Genomic DNA, 16,072 nt, shown 5'->3' on the forward strand with positions numbered 1-16,072 from the left:
CTGTGCTCCACTGGTGTCATGCTGTGCGTACAGGCCACCACACAGGGGCAGCAGAGCCTTCTTTGACAACAAATAATCCTGAATCTTTAGATCTTGGTAGGTATTCCCTAGAATTTTTATTGTTTTTTTTTTAGGGAATTCTAATATTTCTTTAAACATTAATGGAGTTTGCTAGCTAGGGTAGGAATTGCCAGCCTGATCTTTGCCTGCTACAGACCCAGTCTACCTCAACAGGGGACGCAGTTGCCCGGTGGCACGAGGTTATGTTCTGCGTCCCCTGCGCACAGCGACATGCTGCGTGGAAAGCGAAGTGCTTTGTGCAAGGAGCACGCGGTTGTGGGGGCAGGCAGGGGGAGTCAGGTAACCCAGCATTGCAGCGCTGTGCTCAGGAACGGAGGGATCGTCTCCGGTGCATTAGCCAGGGTATTGATCGGCCTTTTACTGACACCACTTTCCCACTCAGCATGTCTATTTATTACTGTCTTGCCTGTGCGCCGCCCTTGCTCTGGCATTCAGCTCCTGTTTCTTTTTTTTGTTCCTCTTCCTTTTCTCCCAGTGACCTGGCTCTGCGGAATTGCTTTCTCACCACGGATTTGACAGTCAAAGTAGGCGATTATGGAATAGGTCCCTCCAGGTACAAGGTAGGCAGTCTGGTTTGTGCGGTGTGTGTGTGTGTGTTGGGGGTGGTACCTGTGGGGAGGACAGTTTTTGACATGGCACTGGGGGGTGGGTGAACGAGCACTGCTTCATTTTGTCCCTGTGTGCACTCTCCAAAGCGAGTGTGCCCTGTGCCAGTGTGTGTGGCGTGGCTTGGGACGCTCCTGGCTCTCTGGGAGAGCCGCAGGTGTCCGGCTGCGCTGTTGTCCAGTGCAGCTGCTGCCGAGATCCGTGTGGAGCCGACAGGAATGAGCTCCCGGCACGCCCTGCAGGTGCTGCTGACGCAGGACTCGGGACTCGGGGGCTTCTGCCCGGCAGAACTGCGAGAACTGTTGTATCGCTTTTATTGTGATACACGGTATTTAAGAGTGCCTCGGTTGTGCGCTCGTAAAACCACAAAAAAACAGGCCTACGCTCTAATTCCTCATGTGAATAGACTCTGCGTAATTGATAGATCCCAACCTGGAATAGGATGGTGCCGTGTGACTTTTCTTAGCAAAGACGCAGTGCAGTGCAGGGTTCTGATAGCTTTTCGAGAGAGTGGTGTTTAGGATCACTGCCAGGGTGGGATCTGTAGAAGGCAGTTTTCGTTTGGTGCGGATTTAGGCTTTATTTTGGTCAGTCGGCCGATTTAAAAGCTAGAAGAGTCTAGAGTCGTCCTAATTTACAAGTCGAGAACCACCTAGTCCAATGTTTTACAAGCCCCTGTTTATAGTCAAGGCAGCTAAGTGTGTGTAGAATTTTCCTTAATGATCACAGATTTGGTCTCGTATCAGTTTTATTGGCAGTGCGCCCCAAAGATGAAATAGGATTAAAAATAAAATGGTCATATCTTTCACCGAAGCGGACCCGAAGCGGAGCAGGTTGACCAGCGGGTCCCGTGTGTGGCCGCAGGGCCTGACCGTGTGCTCTGGCCCTCCCCAGGAGGATTACATCAGCACCGAGGAGGAGCTGGCAGTGCCTCTGCGCTGGATGGCCCCCGAGCTGGTGGCTGAGCTTCACGGAGGCGTGGTCACAGCGGACCAGACCAAGCCCGGCAACGTGTGGTAGGTCCTGCAGCTCTGCTCCCAGTGCGCTCTGCTCCCAGTGCGCTGGGGATCTGGCGCTGCTCCGTGCTGGAGCTCCACGTCGGACACTTCTCAGCGGGGAAGATGGTTAATGGAGTGTTATTAATTCATCCTGAACGGAATGAATAAAAAATGTTTGACATGTTTCTTTTTTTCAAAGAACACTATAACAAGCCTCTTTACACCCAAATATATGACATTTATTTTCACTTTGAATCCCCAGGATGGCCGCTGTGGTTGAACCTTTCATTATTTTTTTAACTTTCAGACCTCAAAACAGAAATGCTAATAAAGAACCTCAAGAGAATTTCGCTTTTATTTTTGATCATTGTTACGAGTCGAGATACTCTCTTGACATTTTGACAGTAAGCGGTGCACATGATGTTTTGCAAAGCTGTGAGGAGCACCTGCCATTATAAGCTGTTGTGGATCCTACTGCAGAGGAAATATATAACTCGTAGATCTTTGTCTATATGACGCCCTTCAGATGCTGCCCAGAGCTGCTGGTGAGGTGGGCTTTGTGAAATGGGGGTAAATCGGGCTGAAAGCTGACATCTTTGTCTGCCAGTTCCATCATGGTGCTGCATTGTGGGTGACGTCGTGTCACGGTGCTTCACAGGCAGCCCTCGGCCCTCGGCCCTCACACTGGTGATGTCACCCCTCAGCCGCTGCAGACAGCGGCCACTCGAGCAAAGAGGATGACGTTCGTTATCCTGCCCAGAAACGGGGAGAAACTGTTAATAGTTATGGAAGACCTGTGGTCAAGTAACGAGGGCACCAGATGGCTGGCTGGCACACGGCCATCTGTTGACACTGCTGCCTGCAACTAAACAGTAACCGTTTGGCTTTTTTCTGTCTTGCCAAGGATAATAAATGATATCACCGCCTGTAATTTTAGCTCTGTATAAACACTGATGTGCCTGCTGTCATAAGGCAGTTCTATAAGATGGTTAAGATAGACAATTAAACTGATTGTGGGCCAGTCCACCTTAATGTCGTAGTAGGGCTGCAGATAGATTTGAGAAGCAGTGACCTTTTTATCATCCAGGATGTACCGGAATTGATGTGTGTAACCTGTGACATTTAGTTTGATAGATAGCTTAGGCACAGTACTGATTATGTAGAATCAGTATTTCATTTTATTTATGTCCAATGTATGTGTGTACGTTTATAAATTAGGTGTTTACTCTTAATCATCATTAAGCTTGTATTGGTATGGCTTATTGGTGTTTTCTTGTTTTGAAAACCTGTGAAGTTTGGATTTGAGTTTTTTTGTTTTTCTTTATTGAATTCCAGGACCCTGTCATTTTTTATGTTTTTTTTTTTTATATCTGCGTGGTGTATTTGTTCGGGGCTGTAATTGGATACACCTTAAGTGTGCCTGCATGCTGCAGCGGTGCAGTATTCTGCGGGTTCCCGGCTGCCTGCTGCAGGATTGTCGTCCTGGATGGCACAACCAGTCCACGCCGCCTTTTCATCCGGAGAGGCACGTTGGTGCGTCAGTGAGTGATTCCGAGGTGTGTCTGTGATTCCAGGGCCCTGGGCGTGACACTGTGGGAGCTGTTCGAGAACGCCACACAGCCTTACCCCCACCTGTCTGACAGAGAGGTGCTAATCCGTGTCATAAAAGAGCAGCAGACCAAGCCCTTCAAGCCTCAGCTGGAGCTGCCTTATTCTGACAGATGGTAAGGCCGCGTTACTAAGTGGAAAGGCGCACACCCGTGTGTGTCTTAAGACCCTGCTGGCTGCAAGGGTTGTTGTGTGTGCGCACACCTCATGCTCTGTTATTGGGTGCGGATGCAGATGTGAGTGTTAACAGCTGGCGCACGCCATCAGTGCAGATCTCCAGGTGATGGCTGCGGATGTGGGTGTGCAGAAGTCCCCATTCCTAATCACCGCACAGACACTGGCAGGCACAGCTCCACCACGCAGCCAGGTGACCGTGTGTGTGTCTGCCTATAATCCATCCTCCACGTCAAATCACTGCCCTCTGCCCTCAGCCTCCTCTGAATCACACATCCGAAGGTTGCCTGGTGACGAAAGAGGAAAATGTTTTTCCTGTGTTCGTACGCGCTGATGTACTAATATTTATTCTGGCCAAAAGTGTGTGTGTGTTGGTGGGGGGGTGATGAAAAAATCAAAGACAAATGCTGCAATAATTGTGTGAATGTGCCGTCATTAGCAGATGAAGCATTTTAGAGTATCGTTTTCTGTATCCTGTTTGAATTCTGTATCCTGAATTTTAATTCACTGCTCTGTTTTTTTTAAAAGATATCTCTTTTCTTCACACATTCTGGGGGAGGGGGTGGGGGCACCACTGTCTAGGTGAAATTGGGTTCATGTTACAAGGCAGATTACCAAATTAGAGGCCAAAGGTCTTTTCTCGTTTGTGTTTTTTGCAAGTCTGCGCTTGTGACAACATTCTACATCCCAAAAAATAAATAGCTGTAGAGAATGTGTCTGCTTCTAGCATTAATTTTCTTTAATATGTAAATTCTGTCCTTAATCTATATATTTGAATATATACTTCATGAGAAAAATCCATCATTTGCTCTTATTGTCAGTAAGTGACAATATTGGAGGGAGTGATTCGTTAGTGCCCTATGATGCACTGGTGTCCCATCCAGTGTGTACCCCTGCCTTGCACCCACTGCATGCTGGGATAGGCTCCAGCTCCCCTGAATTGGGTGAAGCTGTTAGAAAATGGACGAATGGTTCATGGGCAATGCTTAAAATTAATGTTACTGGTTAGCCCATGTGCTCATCTCTCCCAACTTTCACTGGGGCGTGAAGCTGTGAGGCGGTGTAGTCCTCCCACTCTCAACTCTCTCCGCAGGTATGAGGTGTTGCAGTTCTGCTGGCTTCCTCCTGACAAGAGGGCCACAACCGAGGAAGTGCACCGGCTGCTCACCTACCTCCGCATGCAGGGCCAGAAGGAGTCCGAGGACGACTTTGAGCAGCGGTGGAACGCACTCAAGCCCAACCCCTCCGCCCGCCCCACCACAGTCAGCCACTCGTCCTTCCCCATCCTGGAGCAGTTTGTGGATGACGGGCCGGGCCGCGAGCTGGACGAGGTTCTGACGGTGACGGAGACCAGCCGCGGCCTCAGCTTTGAGTATGTCTGGGAGGCGGCCAAGCACGACCACTACAATGACCGCGGCCCGTCCTGCGCCGACACCACCCTCAACTACCACAGCATGTTCTTTCCTGTGCCGCCCTACGAGAAGCCCGCGGCTCTCCAGACCGGAGCCCAGAGAGGCGCCGACGGCGGGGCTCAGGCCCCTTCGGCTGGGGTCCCCGGCGTCCTTCCCGTCTTTGATGCTCACAAAACGGCCACGGGGAGCGAATACTACATCCAGCTGGAGGAGCAGGGGGAGGGCAGCCTGGAGGTGGACGAGAACCAGGGTCCCCTGGGCTCACGAGAGGCCCCAGACCGAGAGCTGCCCCAGGACAGGCAGTCCCAGCAGTACGTGGTGCTCCGTGACATCCGCTTGGACGAGTCTAGCACGGACGTCGACTTCTTTCACCGCAGCATAGATTCCAAGGATTCAAATTTACCCGAGAGTCAGGCAGGGTCCTCCAGCGATCTGGAGAGCCCCTATCACACGAACATCTTCAGAGAGAGTGCTACCAAATTGGAGGACTCTGGGTCATGGAGCAGGAGTTTCCTGGAGCTGCCTGAGCTCAACGGGAACCGCTTCCAGAAAGGGGTGTCACTGGAAGTGGGTCCGGAGTCTGACCTCAAGACCACAGAGAAGAGCTTTGGGAGTTCTTTTTTAGGAGACGACCAGGAAGCAGTTTATTTGGAGAGCACAAGGGAAAGCCCTGACTCGGTGCGATTACTGAATGTTGAGAAGCTGACGGACAACTTCTTGTTCCTCAAAGAGAACAACCTAATGAAGGATGGCGAGACTTCGTCAAGGGGCACCAAGGCTTTGAGTGTTGGTTTCTTAGACGCTGAGCTCAACGGCATTCCAGAACCAAACTTCAGTGAGGTTTCTGCGGATAGCTTAGATATCAAGTCTTCAGGCAAGGATGAAATAGCTGAGAAAGCTGACCTAAAAAGTCCCTCAACGTGTGAAGGGGATTCTGTACCCTCCAAGAAGGAACTGTTGCACTTTCTTAGCCCAGGTGTGAATGATCCTCTGCAGCCTTTAGGAAATAAAGAAACATTGTTGCCTTCAAGTTCACTGATTATAGAAGAAAGCTGTAGTGACCATCTACAGTGTAAAAGTAGCTCTTCCAATGAAGAATGTGTTGTACTTAATTCCTCCGAAACAGAGACTGAATTTAGTCTTGACTCTACCTCTAGGAGAGCTGAAGTCCCCACAAGTCCTTCCACTTACCACCAACCTACCCTGTTCCCTGAAAGTGCCACTAACAATATCTTGTGCAATGTTGCCAAAACCCATAGCCTGGAAGAAGATTTAGGAGCTCCAGAAGAAGACGAGCCTCTTGCGGTGATCGAAGATCCTGCAAATCATGGCAGTCTTTCAGGTCCCTCTGCATGTGACAGGAAAGCTGCTTTGGACATTGGCCTTGCCAATGAGGATTCTGTAAGCAACACAGTCAAAGACATTCAAGGTAATGAACAGCATGTACCCTCCAGCCTACAGCCTATTAATGACTCTGAGCAGAAGGAAGCCCTGATCAACTTTGAGAGTAATGATATCTCCGATGACTTGTCATCACATACGACATCTGCTCATTGTCTGGACCAGATAAGCCAAGATAGCCTCCTTGAGGATAGTATGTCAACTACTATGCTAACCATCGAGCATTCGGCAGAAACGCCAGACTCTTTAGATTCACTGGATATGCATGGGATGGTAGGGCCAGCGGAAACGCTGAATACTACTGCTCCTCAGAAGCTCCAGCCTCCTTATAAAACCGCAGACAGTGGCTATGAAACGGAGAATCTGGAGTCTCCCGAGTGGAGTTCCCAGTCTGCTGTCAAAGATTCTTCCCCAGAGGAATACGTGCCAAGCATCTCCGAGGAACCGGCCCCTGTGCTCCTCCCGCCCCCGGAGATCATCATCTCGGAGGTGGAGACCGTGCTGGGTGTGGAGGAAGAGGCCACAGCCACCCATCCGCAGGACGCCAGAGCTCCCGGTGTGGAATTGTTCTCCAGTGCCAACCAAAACTCTTACCGTGACTCGGCGTACTTCTCCGATAACGATTCGGAGCCGGATAAGAAGCTGGAAGAAGTCAGTGGCAGCAGCACCCATGAGGTCTGCGATTCCTCGGATGCCGATATTGCCGTCGGTGCCAGGTGCACGCCGGGTCTGGACACTGCTGCCGCAGAGGCAGGGGAGCTCGCGATGGCGTTGCTGGAGGGGCGGGCAGCTGAAGCGGCCGTGGACAGGCCTCGGGAAGATCGAGCAGAGGAGCCCAGGCCTGTGGGCAGAGTCGGGCAGAACAGCCTGCCAGAGCTGGTGCTCACCACTGAAGAGGACTGGGACAGGGAAGTGCCAGTGTCCATTGACGGCAGCGAAGAACTGGGAGGGCCTGATCTCGAGGTTCTTTCTGGTCCAGGGTCCGCGGCAGGCGTCGATCCTGCCGGGTCCACAGACCCCCCCAGGGCTGCTGAGCCCCCTGATTTTGCAGAGGCCTCTTTCCCAGCATCACAGTTGCACTCTACAGGGGACACTATGTTGCATGAGAAGCTGTCACTGTCCCACCAGGGCGAGGGGCACAAGCTGAAGGAGCCCGACATCGAAGGGAAGTACCTGGGCAAGTTGGACAGCCTGACCATGGCAGGGGTGCTGGAGGACGGCATGGAGGCGGACGAGGAAGATGAGAACAGCGACGACTCGGACGACGACATGCGCGCGTACCACCTGCACAGCACCAGCTCCGACAGCGAGGAGGACGTCGTGCACCCTGTGCCCATCATCATCAGCAACAATGACGCCTCGGCCATGAACCTCAAGAGCCTGCTGAAGGGTTCCTCCCCCTGCGGGGCCCGGCCCCCGCCACCAGAGGGCGACTCTGAGCTCCGGCGGAAGGCTGTGTCCTTCTTTGATGATGTCACAGTTTACCTCTTTGACCAGGTACCAGGCTCTTTTCACTTTTGTTAATGACACTTATCGTTATTGCTGTTTGGTTGAAAGCTTTATATGAGCTGACAGACGGGGATTACAACAAAAGACGCTCATGCTCAGTCTCCGGGAAATCGAGCCCAGCCAAGAAGAATTTTAAAACAAAGGAAAATGGAATCGCCAGACCTAAACATGCGCAATGAGCATTTCTGTTTATTTTATCTGTGCTTAATACCACTGAAGTATCTGATCTAGTCTTAGTAACACCAGTGTGAAAAAAGGCCAATGCAGGGTGAAATTTATGATTTGTTTGAATCTGAATTTTAGATTAAGGAGTTAAATCATAAGGGTTATATTTTGAGCTGCAGATAAAGCTTAGGGTATCATCTCTCCAGGGTCTGGAGCTGTGTACTCCAGGAAGCAATAGACAGCGTCCTTCACGTTTCCTGCCCTGCTGTGTGATAAAACATGTATTATGGCCACATAGAGATGTGTGCTACAAACATATATTATTGCAACGTGAAGACCTGAATCTTTTTATTCTCTGTAGTATCTCGCAGCCATGCACACAAAGGCTCTTTTGTTGCAACAAGGGCTATTTTGGAATACTTGGTTATTACTGCTGTGAGTCAGAATAGAAGAGCTTATGTTTAGGATTCAATTTATTCTTCTGAAAGGAACAGGTACAAAAAACCTCGAAGCTTGATGCAGGTTCATAATCTCAACATTTCCTGGGCTGCAGAAAGGCAGAATAAAGCTGTCGCAGGATTTCAAGTACAGTTTTGTTTTCTTGCTTCGAACCAAGGCAGAGAGGCGACAGGAGCACGACCTGAGCAGGGCTGATCAGACAGGTGTTAGAGATTGAAGGTTTGTCAAGCCTTGGCTTTCCCGAGTTCCGGCTGTTCCCGGGAAAAGGATCTGCAACGTGATGCTCGCCCGCTCAAACCTCGCGTCTCATTTCAGGAGACCCCCACCAAGGAGCTGGGGGACCCCTCCTCCTCCCGTCCCGACAGCCGAGTGTCCGAGTTCAGCAGCCCCGTGTCCTCCTCCAGCTACCTGAACAGGTTCACCAACTCGGAGAGCTCCACCGACGAAGAGGGTACACAGCAGCAACGCACTGTCTCCACATGGGAAATCCCCTTGGGATTCGGCTGGGCCTTCTGAAGGCCTGGGCCTTCTTAGGTTTTTAACTTAAGTTAAACCCAAAATATGCCAATTGCTTTTTGAGATCCAGCCTCTTTATGTTATAATAAAGCTGAGTTAAGTGCCTTCTAGGTGCCACCAATTCCACGGTTCACTTAAAGGGGAGCTGCAGGGACGATTTTATTTTTCAGGGACTGAGAGAATTGGCGTTGATGAGTGCATTTCAAACAGCCGCGAAAGTGAAAAACACACGGTAAAGCGTACGACCTCCAATTCACATCGGAAAATAGAGCAGACTTCACTTCCAGGTGTGGCAGGGCCATGGTGCCTTCAGTATCTGTGATTCAGAACGAGGCAACAGAATTTCCGGTGGCGTGTTGCGGCCCTATTACACTGCAAACAAGCAGGCTTGGGAAGACATCTGTTGTAATCCCAAGAACAATATTGCTTCAAGGTTTCAAGACGGTTTTGCCAACAAATACTTCTTACCTGTTAACTCTGCCTGTAGGTCACGTTGGAACATTTTTGTGGTGAACCGTCTGCTGCACAACCTGCACTTGTACTGATGTCAGTCATTGCAGTGACTAGTGAGCAGGAAGGGCTGCTTCACGTCACAATTCTTGTGAGCTCTCACTCTCGCCTTTGGCGATACCAGATTTTTGATACGACATGGCGACTTGCAACACGAGTCACGATCTTATGCTTCATTTGGAGTTTGTAAAATTTTGCGATACACTCTTATTTTGTTACCGAGATTTAATAACCGGTGTGAGAAACCCAGACCTCAGTTCCCCTTTAAGAATTGGAGTGTTGTGTGCTGCGTCTGTGAGGCTCCCCGGCAGGACAGGTTTCTCATGCCCTCTTTGTACCTCGGCAGGCGGCGGCTTCGAGTGGGACGATGACTTCTCCTCCCCGGAGGCCTCCTTCATGTCCGGCGCGGCCGGCCGCCTGATCCTCGCCAAGACCTCTCCCGCGGCCTCGTCCCGCTACTTCTCCCCGCCGCCGCCCACCCGCGCGGCCGAGCCCAGCTGGGCGAGCCCCTCCGCCTACTCGCGCTTCTCCATCTCGCCCGCCAGCCTCGCCGGCTTCTCCCTCACGCACCTCACCGACTCGGACATCGAGCAAGGAGGCAAGCCCCTCGACCTCGCCGCCTGGGCCCGGGGACATCCGGGCCGTGTTGTCCTGTTCGGCTGTAATAGACCCCAGAGACGCCCGCCTGCAGTGCGGTTTCTCAGGCCTTTGCCCTAAACTGCACTTTGCGTTTGTCCAGAGAGGAAGTACGTTCTGCTCTCATACACAAGAGGCAATGCCTTCGCCCTCCTGCCCTGGGGAGCTGTGTCTTGATGTCCCTCTCACACACACACACACCCCCCAGCAGTAATCGTCATCAGCCCTACAGGAGGCGGTGTCTTGTAGTGTTTTCCCTGTCGCTGCCCGCTGGCTGGCGGCGGGGGTCGGTCTGGAGGGGCCGCAGGTTGACTCTGGGCGCCCGGCTGGCGAGCGGCGGGCGGCGCCAGCCTGCGATCGGCCACAGCTCCTGCCGAGCAGCCCTGAGCCCTGAGACGCGCCTGAGGGCCCAGCTCTGTTGCCATGAGGATACGGGAGGCTGTGCTTGTTTGAGTTTCATCTGCAGCCCTGGGCTCATGGAAAGAGTGACTTGTCCCTTTTCCCCTTTTTATGATTTTGCATGAGTCAGTGTTTAATGGCCTGTACGGCGGACTATAATGTTTTTTTTAAACAGCTGAGGCACATTGAAAAACATTCAGAGGACATCTGCTCCTTCTTGCCAGGCGCTGGCTGAGTGCCTGGTGACACTGCAAAGAGACAGGAGAGAAATCTCATGGTTTGATGCAGGTCCATCATCTCAGAACAAAGGTTGTGGATAAGAATAAAGCTATTGTGAAGCAGGACTTTTTTTTTCCTTGGATCTGAAGTAGAGAGAAGAGAAGAGTCCAGCCTGAGCAGTGATCAGGCTTTGTTAGAGATCCGTTGTGATACGGCTGGGCTTTAGGGTTCTGGCTGTCTGTACCCAGCAGTGCCACCCTCAGGGGACGCTGTGTGATTGTAAGATCTGATGGGACAGCACTTGCATTTGGAAGAAGCAGCTTCTTCTCTTTACATACCTCGCCATCACGCACACTCTGTTCCACCCAGATGTGCATTTAGATGAACAGATGTTAACAAGGTAGAGCTCTAGGGATTTTATTTGCTTTGTTGGAGCTGGATCTTAAGTCTGTTTTCCACCATTGTTCTGGCCGGTCTCTGGTTTGATTGGTGGTGCCCTCAGCAGGTCTTGCAAGTGTCTCCTCATGGTTAACGTGATTGAAACCCTTTGTGGGAAAACCTGTGCCCACAAAGTTGCTTTGCTCATCCCCCGTGAATAAGAGATTAATGAGCTGGAACAGAAAAGATAGCACATACCGTAAAAATAAGGCTCCCCTTGTGATATTCCTGGGATAAGATTATCAGATGGGTGAAAATGTATCATTGTGCTGTAGTCTTGAATTTTATTCTGTGGTGCAGAAGATAAGCAGATCTTTTGACTCGGCCCCAGAGTTTGTTTTAAATGCAGTAAGATACCTTGTGAGCTATCCTAGGCTAATCCGCTTTGATGTTTATACTCCACGTCCTGCCTGAGGAGCTTTTTTATTTCCAGTTCTGACATCGCACAGGTCCCAGCTGTGGGCGTGGAAAGGGGGTGGTCTTTCTAACCCCGAGCAGCTGCAGAGCAGAACATGGGCTCCGGCTCTGCGTCTGTAATCGGAGCATGCTCCAAAGGCGCGGAAAACTCGACTCCCGCATCTTCTCGCTCGGGGCACGGATCGATGTCAGGGGAAGAATAACCCATGACTCCCACCGGTGCACGGGCACTTCAGGGGCAGAGTCATCCCGTCTGCGTGCGCGTGTACGGTGCAGTTGGTTTTTACTCAAATCGTTCAACACCCTGGCCTCACGTTAGAGCTTCAGTGTGTTCTTTAATGCAGCTCGCAGCTCGCAGCCTTTGCCCCGTCGCGGGAGAGAAGTGGAATGAATATGCACGCCTCTGGCCACGCGCACCGTCTCTGCACTCGGCTAGCGCACCACCCAAACAGCAGGGTTAAGGCTGGTAGAGCACTGATGCAGCTCTTTCTGAAACGCACTAAACCAGTGGAGACCACCTCACTCTGCTCTGTGACTGGGGATTCCTGGTCACAGGTGAAGTAATGGTGAAGCCCAGCATCTCTGGGCTGTCAGTGCCTGAAAGTGCTTGGACATTCTTCTCTTTTAGCTCTGTATTAGCAGAATTCCAGGAACAAACAACAGGAAGCACAGAGCCTCCATTCTGCTAGACCATTAATTGTCTTTCTTCACAGAAAACTGTTTTTATAGGAGCAATTCAAAAGGCAGTGGGGTTAAAAATAGCAAATCTACAGTTTGTGCATCAGGGTCTGTTCAAGGTCTGCCTGAAGATAATCACACATTCCAGTGTGTGTGTGAGCTGGAGAGGACAGAATGTGGGTATAGGTGATACACTAGGTATAGAGTACACATGGCGCTCTCTTAGGAAAATGTCACTAAGAGAGTTTATCTGCAAGCAAAGCAAATAGAAAATGGGTCCCAGTTTGATATGTGAAATTCATTTGCACATTTCCACATTTACGGTGGCAGTCCAGCGCAGACTGATTAGATATGCAGGCAGCAGCAGGCGGAGAAGGGGTTTGTTTCCTGGCAGAGGGCTGCAGTGGAGGGTCCTGACACATCAAGGGCGTTAAGGAGTGGGGGGGTGAGGGGGGCAGGTCCAGGAACTCCAGGAACCTGTGCAGGTGTGCTGGAGAGGGACAGGTCAGGGCTGATGAGAGTGGTTTTGATGCATCTGTTTTTGTCCTTTGGAGGGATGTTTTTTTCTCCTTCTCCAGCTGCTGCTGCGTCCTGATGCGTGCGTCTCCTTGGTGCCGTTTCCAGAACAGCACAGATTGTTCCGTGCCACGCTAGTGCTGCCGTGTCAGAATTAGCTGATACTCTGTCCACTTCAATATTCATTGATAAGAGGCAGCTTCAGGCGACGTGCTTCTGACTGCTTTTGTCATTTTCTTCTCTTTCCAGGAAGCAGCGAGGATGGGGAGAAGGACTAAGCGAGGTCTTGTTCCACCTGCTTTCACTGGCAGAGCTGCACTGGGCACGGGCACTGCTGCAGGGCAGCTGAGACCTCTGAGGGGGCTGCTGTTCAGCTCCGGCTGGGCAGCCCCCGTCTCGGGGGCAGCGGAAGGGGGTTGAAGTCAACACCGAGCAGCAGGCATGAGAAACGCCCAAACCCCACACCCCTCGCTCCCCGCATTTATTGAAGAACTGGACAGGCCAGGCGCAGGCCTGAGAGTTTTCACGGTGTGATAAAAAAAATGACAGTTTAAAGTATTATTTTCTTAAAGAAGCTGTACAGGCAAGAAGAAATCGTACTGTGTGCTGTTTGCTTTTAAGTCACTGCAGTTGCATTTCATTCTGGTTGTCTGAGTACGGGGCTGACTCGTTGTTTTATGCATTTTGTAATGCACTGGATTTCCCTGCAGGATCTTCAGCACTGCACAGAGGACCGTCAGGCATAGCTTTCCCCACTGTTGAGCAATAAGGGGAAGCACAGCCCCCTGCATGGGAGCCCTACACACTGCAGAAGGCAGCAGCTTTGTGTGGCGTCCAGAGAGATGAGTTTCAAGGCGATTTCTGTGCTGCTGACAAAAGAAGAAAGTCTTAGGTTTTGTGTGCTCGCTGCTGGTTTTGGAAACGGCTGGACATGTGGTTCTCTTCAAGTCAAGATCTGCTCATATTTTGGGTTTCGTTGTTTGCCGTGTTCTGGAGAAAGTGGCAATATGTCTCATTTCATGCACTGTCACAAACCCATGATAACCATAGCAACCCTGACGATAGCGATAACGATCTGGGGTTCGGGCCAGTGATTGGTGCACTGTGGTTGAGGGCACTGTTAGCTGTTGCAGACAGAATCTAATTTCTGTTCATGGGCTGGAGGTGCCTGTCAGGATCTGTGTGCACAGGGCCTAGGTGGCTGCTGTATACTGCTTCAGCAGCCAGGGTTTGTTTGTTTAAAACATAACTTATACTTCTTTACTCTTGTCTCTCTTCACTACAAAGCAGATAAAGGCACATGCCTGCTCCAGTGCATGTAAATTAAAGATAGTCTGTGTCCTTAGACTATAAAACATTCCAAAACACTTTGCTGGAACTGCACTAAGAGCTGAATTTACAGATCGCCAGTTTAAACATGTGCAAAAGCAAAGGATCCACTTTGTTTCACCATTGTTGTATGTGCGAGGAGGTATTTGCTGTAAGGCTGGTAATCTTTGTTTCCTTTTTAATGAAGGAGTTGTATTAAAAGGAGGAAGGAAGCTAGCACTACGTTTTGTTTTCAGAATTTTTTGGTTTGCTTCAGAAAAGAACGCAAATCTTAGTTTGGATTTGTTTGTGTGTGTGGGGGGGGGCGAGTACAGCTGATAATAATTTTGATCTTCAGAGTGCAAAATCTTGATCATTTGTTTTAAAACAGAAAGCCACAGCTACCAATGTGTGTTCTGCTGTTCAAACATTAAAAAACCAAATGAACAGACAGGCGGGGCAGTTCGTGTTTGTTGTTATGCAGGCTGGCTGCTCTCCTTACTTGAGTTGTTTTAATTACTGTTTGCCGTCTGTTAAAAGAGCTGAAGTTTCTTGAGGAATACCAGAATGTAGTATAAATAAGCTTGGTATTACAAGAACAGAAGTGCAATGAAAAACCTTGTTTTTACTAGTTTATAGGAATAACCAGTCTCAGTGCAATGGTCTCTGTGTATGTCAGGCCGACATGCAGTAATTCATGGAGGAACATGAGCTATAACATGATACTCTCCCTGACCTCGTGCATTATTATTCCTACAGCGGAGATCTACAGAACTGTGGAGAAAAGGCTTGGTGTTTTTTTTTTAGTGAAACTGCATCATAAAGACTGTGATCCCCTTGCGTTTGCATGTAATGCACTACATTTCAGGTTTCATAGACGCATAAAAGGTTATGAGCTTGGGTTCAGGTGACCACTGGAAAATGGAAGAATAAGACTTTTCCTTTTTTAGATATTCTCTTTGTCAGTGGAACGGTTAGCCCGTAGACTGAATTTGCAAAACTCATAATTTAAGAAGTCAGTCAGATTTTGACACTTCAATCTAGTTAAATTTGACAAAGTGCCAGATGTCTGTCTGATTCATTGCGTGTTTGGAGTGCAGCAGCTGAGAAATATAACCCCATTAGAAACAAATCCAACTGGAACCCAGAAGCATTACTGAGACCCACGAAAATTGTGCTCTTTTCAGGCTTTGTATAAAGTAGTATACAATAATAAAAAAAATAAATTGATATAAAGAATTCAAAAAGTTCTTCCAGACTTAACTGGTTAAAGATGGAGATGTCTTAGTTTAAGACAATAGCTTTCAAGTGGTTAACAGGTGCAGGAATCCCAAAGATTATTTTATAAATGGTGAACGCTTTTCCAAATTTAAATACCAGTTGTTTCGGATATGTTGTTAGTAGGTGCCCTTTTTATTCAAGTACAGTAGTTACTGTATTTAAAAAGGTTAATATTTGTAATATCAGGAGCCTGTGCTACAGATAAACTTGAAATTTTATTTTAAAGAATTCTGATGTTTTATTCTACAAACATTTGCTTAATCTTGCACATTTGAGAAGTGTAACTTAATGTTGAATGGTACTGATGTATATAAATGTTATAATTTTGTCTGTAAATGGGGAATGATGTAACCAAGTCCTAGGTATGAGGTTTTCATTTTGTAATTTAATAGCTACATAAAGGCAGCATATCACGATTTAAAAAAAAAAGCTAAAATTAAATTAAACAAACAGAAAAGAAAACTTCAGGTCATCCTGTCCTTAAAAAGTGTACATTTTTAAAAATTGTAATATTTTTACTTCACGTTGATGATCATGCATAGTGTAATTCAATGAAATGTTTATAATGAAAAACACTATGTCTATTTAATATGGAGATTAAATGAAAATTGACTTGTAAATTGATTTTTGTTTGTCTGTATTTTTCTTTTTGCCTTGGGAGTCACCCCCCCCCTCTATTTCATGGTTCTTAGCATCAGGACGACCGTGGCAGAATAAGAGTCATTATCGGTTGGTAAGTGA

At 49.0% G+C, this 16,072-nt stretch overlaps 1 protein-coding gene across 1 annotated transcript in view; it reads left to right on the forward strand.

Annotated features, from left to right (window-relative positions):
• lmtk2 (lemur tyrosine kinase 2) overlaps positions 1 to 15,955 on the forward strand; it is a 47,810-nt gene extending 31,855 nt beyond the window's left edge. Inside the window, exons 8-14 of the mRNA XM_015360345.2 lie at positions 557 to 641; positions 1,582 to 1,703; positions 3,260 to 3,409; positions 4,561 to 7,777; positions 8,729 to 8,864; positions 9,786 to 10,037; positions 12,992 to 15,955. Of these exons, the coding sequence (XP_015215831.2) occupies positions 557 to 641; positions 1,582 to 1,703; positions 3,260 to 3,409; positions 4,561 to 7,777; positions 8,729 to 8,864; positions 9,786 to 10,037; positions 12,992 to 13,020 (3,991 nt within the window). The 3' untranslated portion in view covers positions 13,021 to 15,955. The remainder of the gene's footprint in view (positions 1 to 556; positions 642 to 1,581; positions 1,704 to 3,259; positions 3,410 to 4,560; positions 7,778 to 8,728; positions 8,865 to 9,785; positions 10,038 to 12,991) is intronic.
• Positions 15,956 to 16,072: the final 117 nt, after the last annotated feature.

The sequence above is a fragment of the Lepisosteus oculatus genome, chromosome 19 (genome assembly GCF_040954835.1).
Source record: "Lepisosteus oculatus isolate fLepOcu1 chromosome 19, fLepOcu1.hap2, whole genome shotgun sequence".
NCBI lineage: Eukaryota > Metazoa > Chordata > Actinopteri > Semionotiformes > Lepisosteidae > Lepisosteus > Lepisosteus oculatus.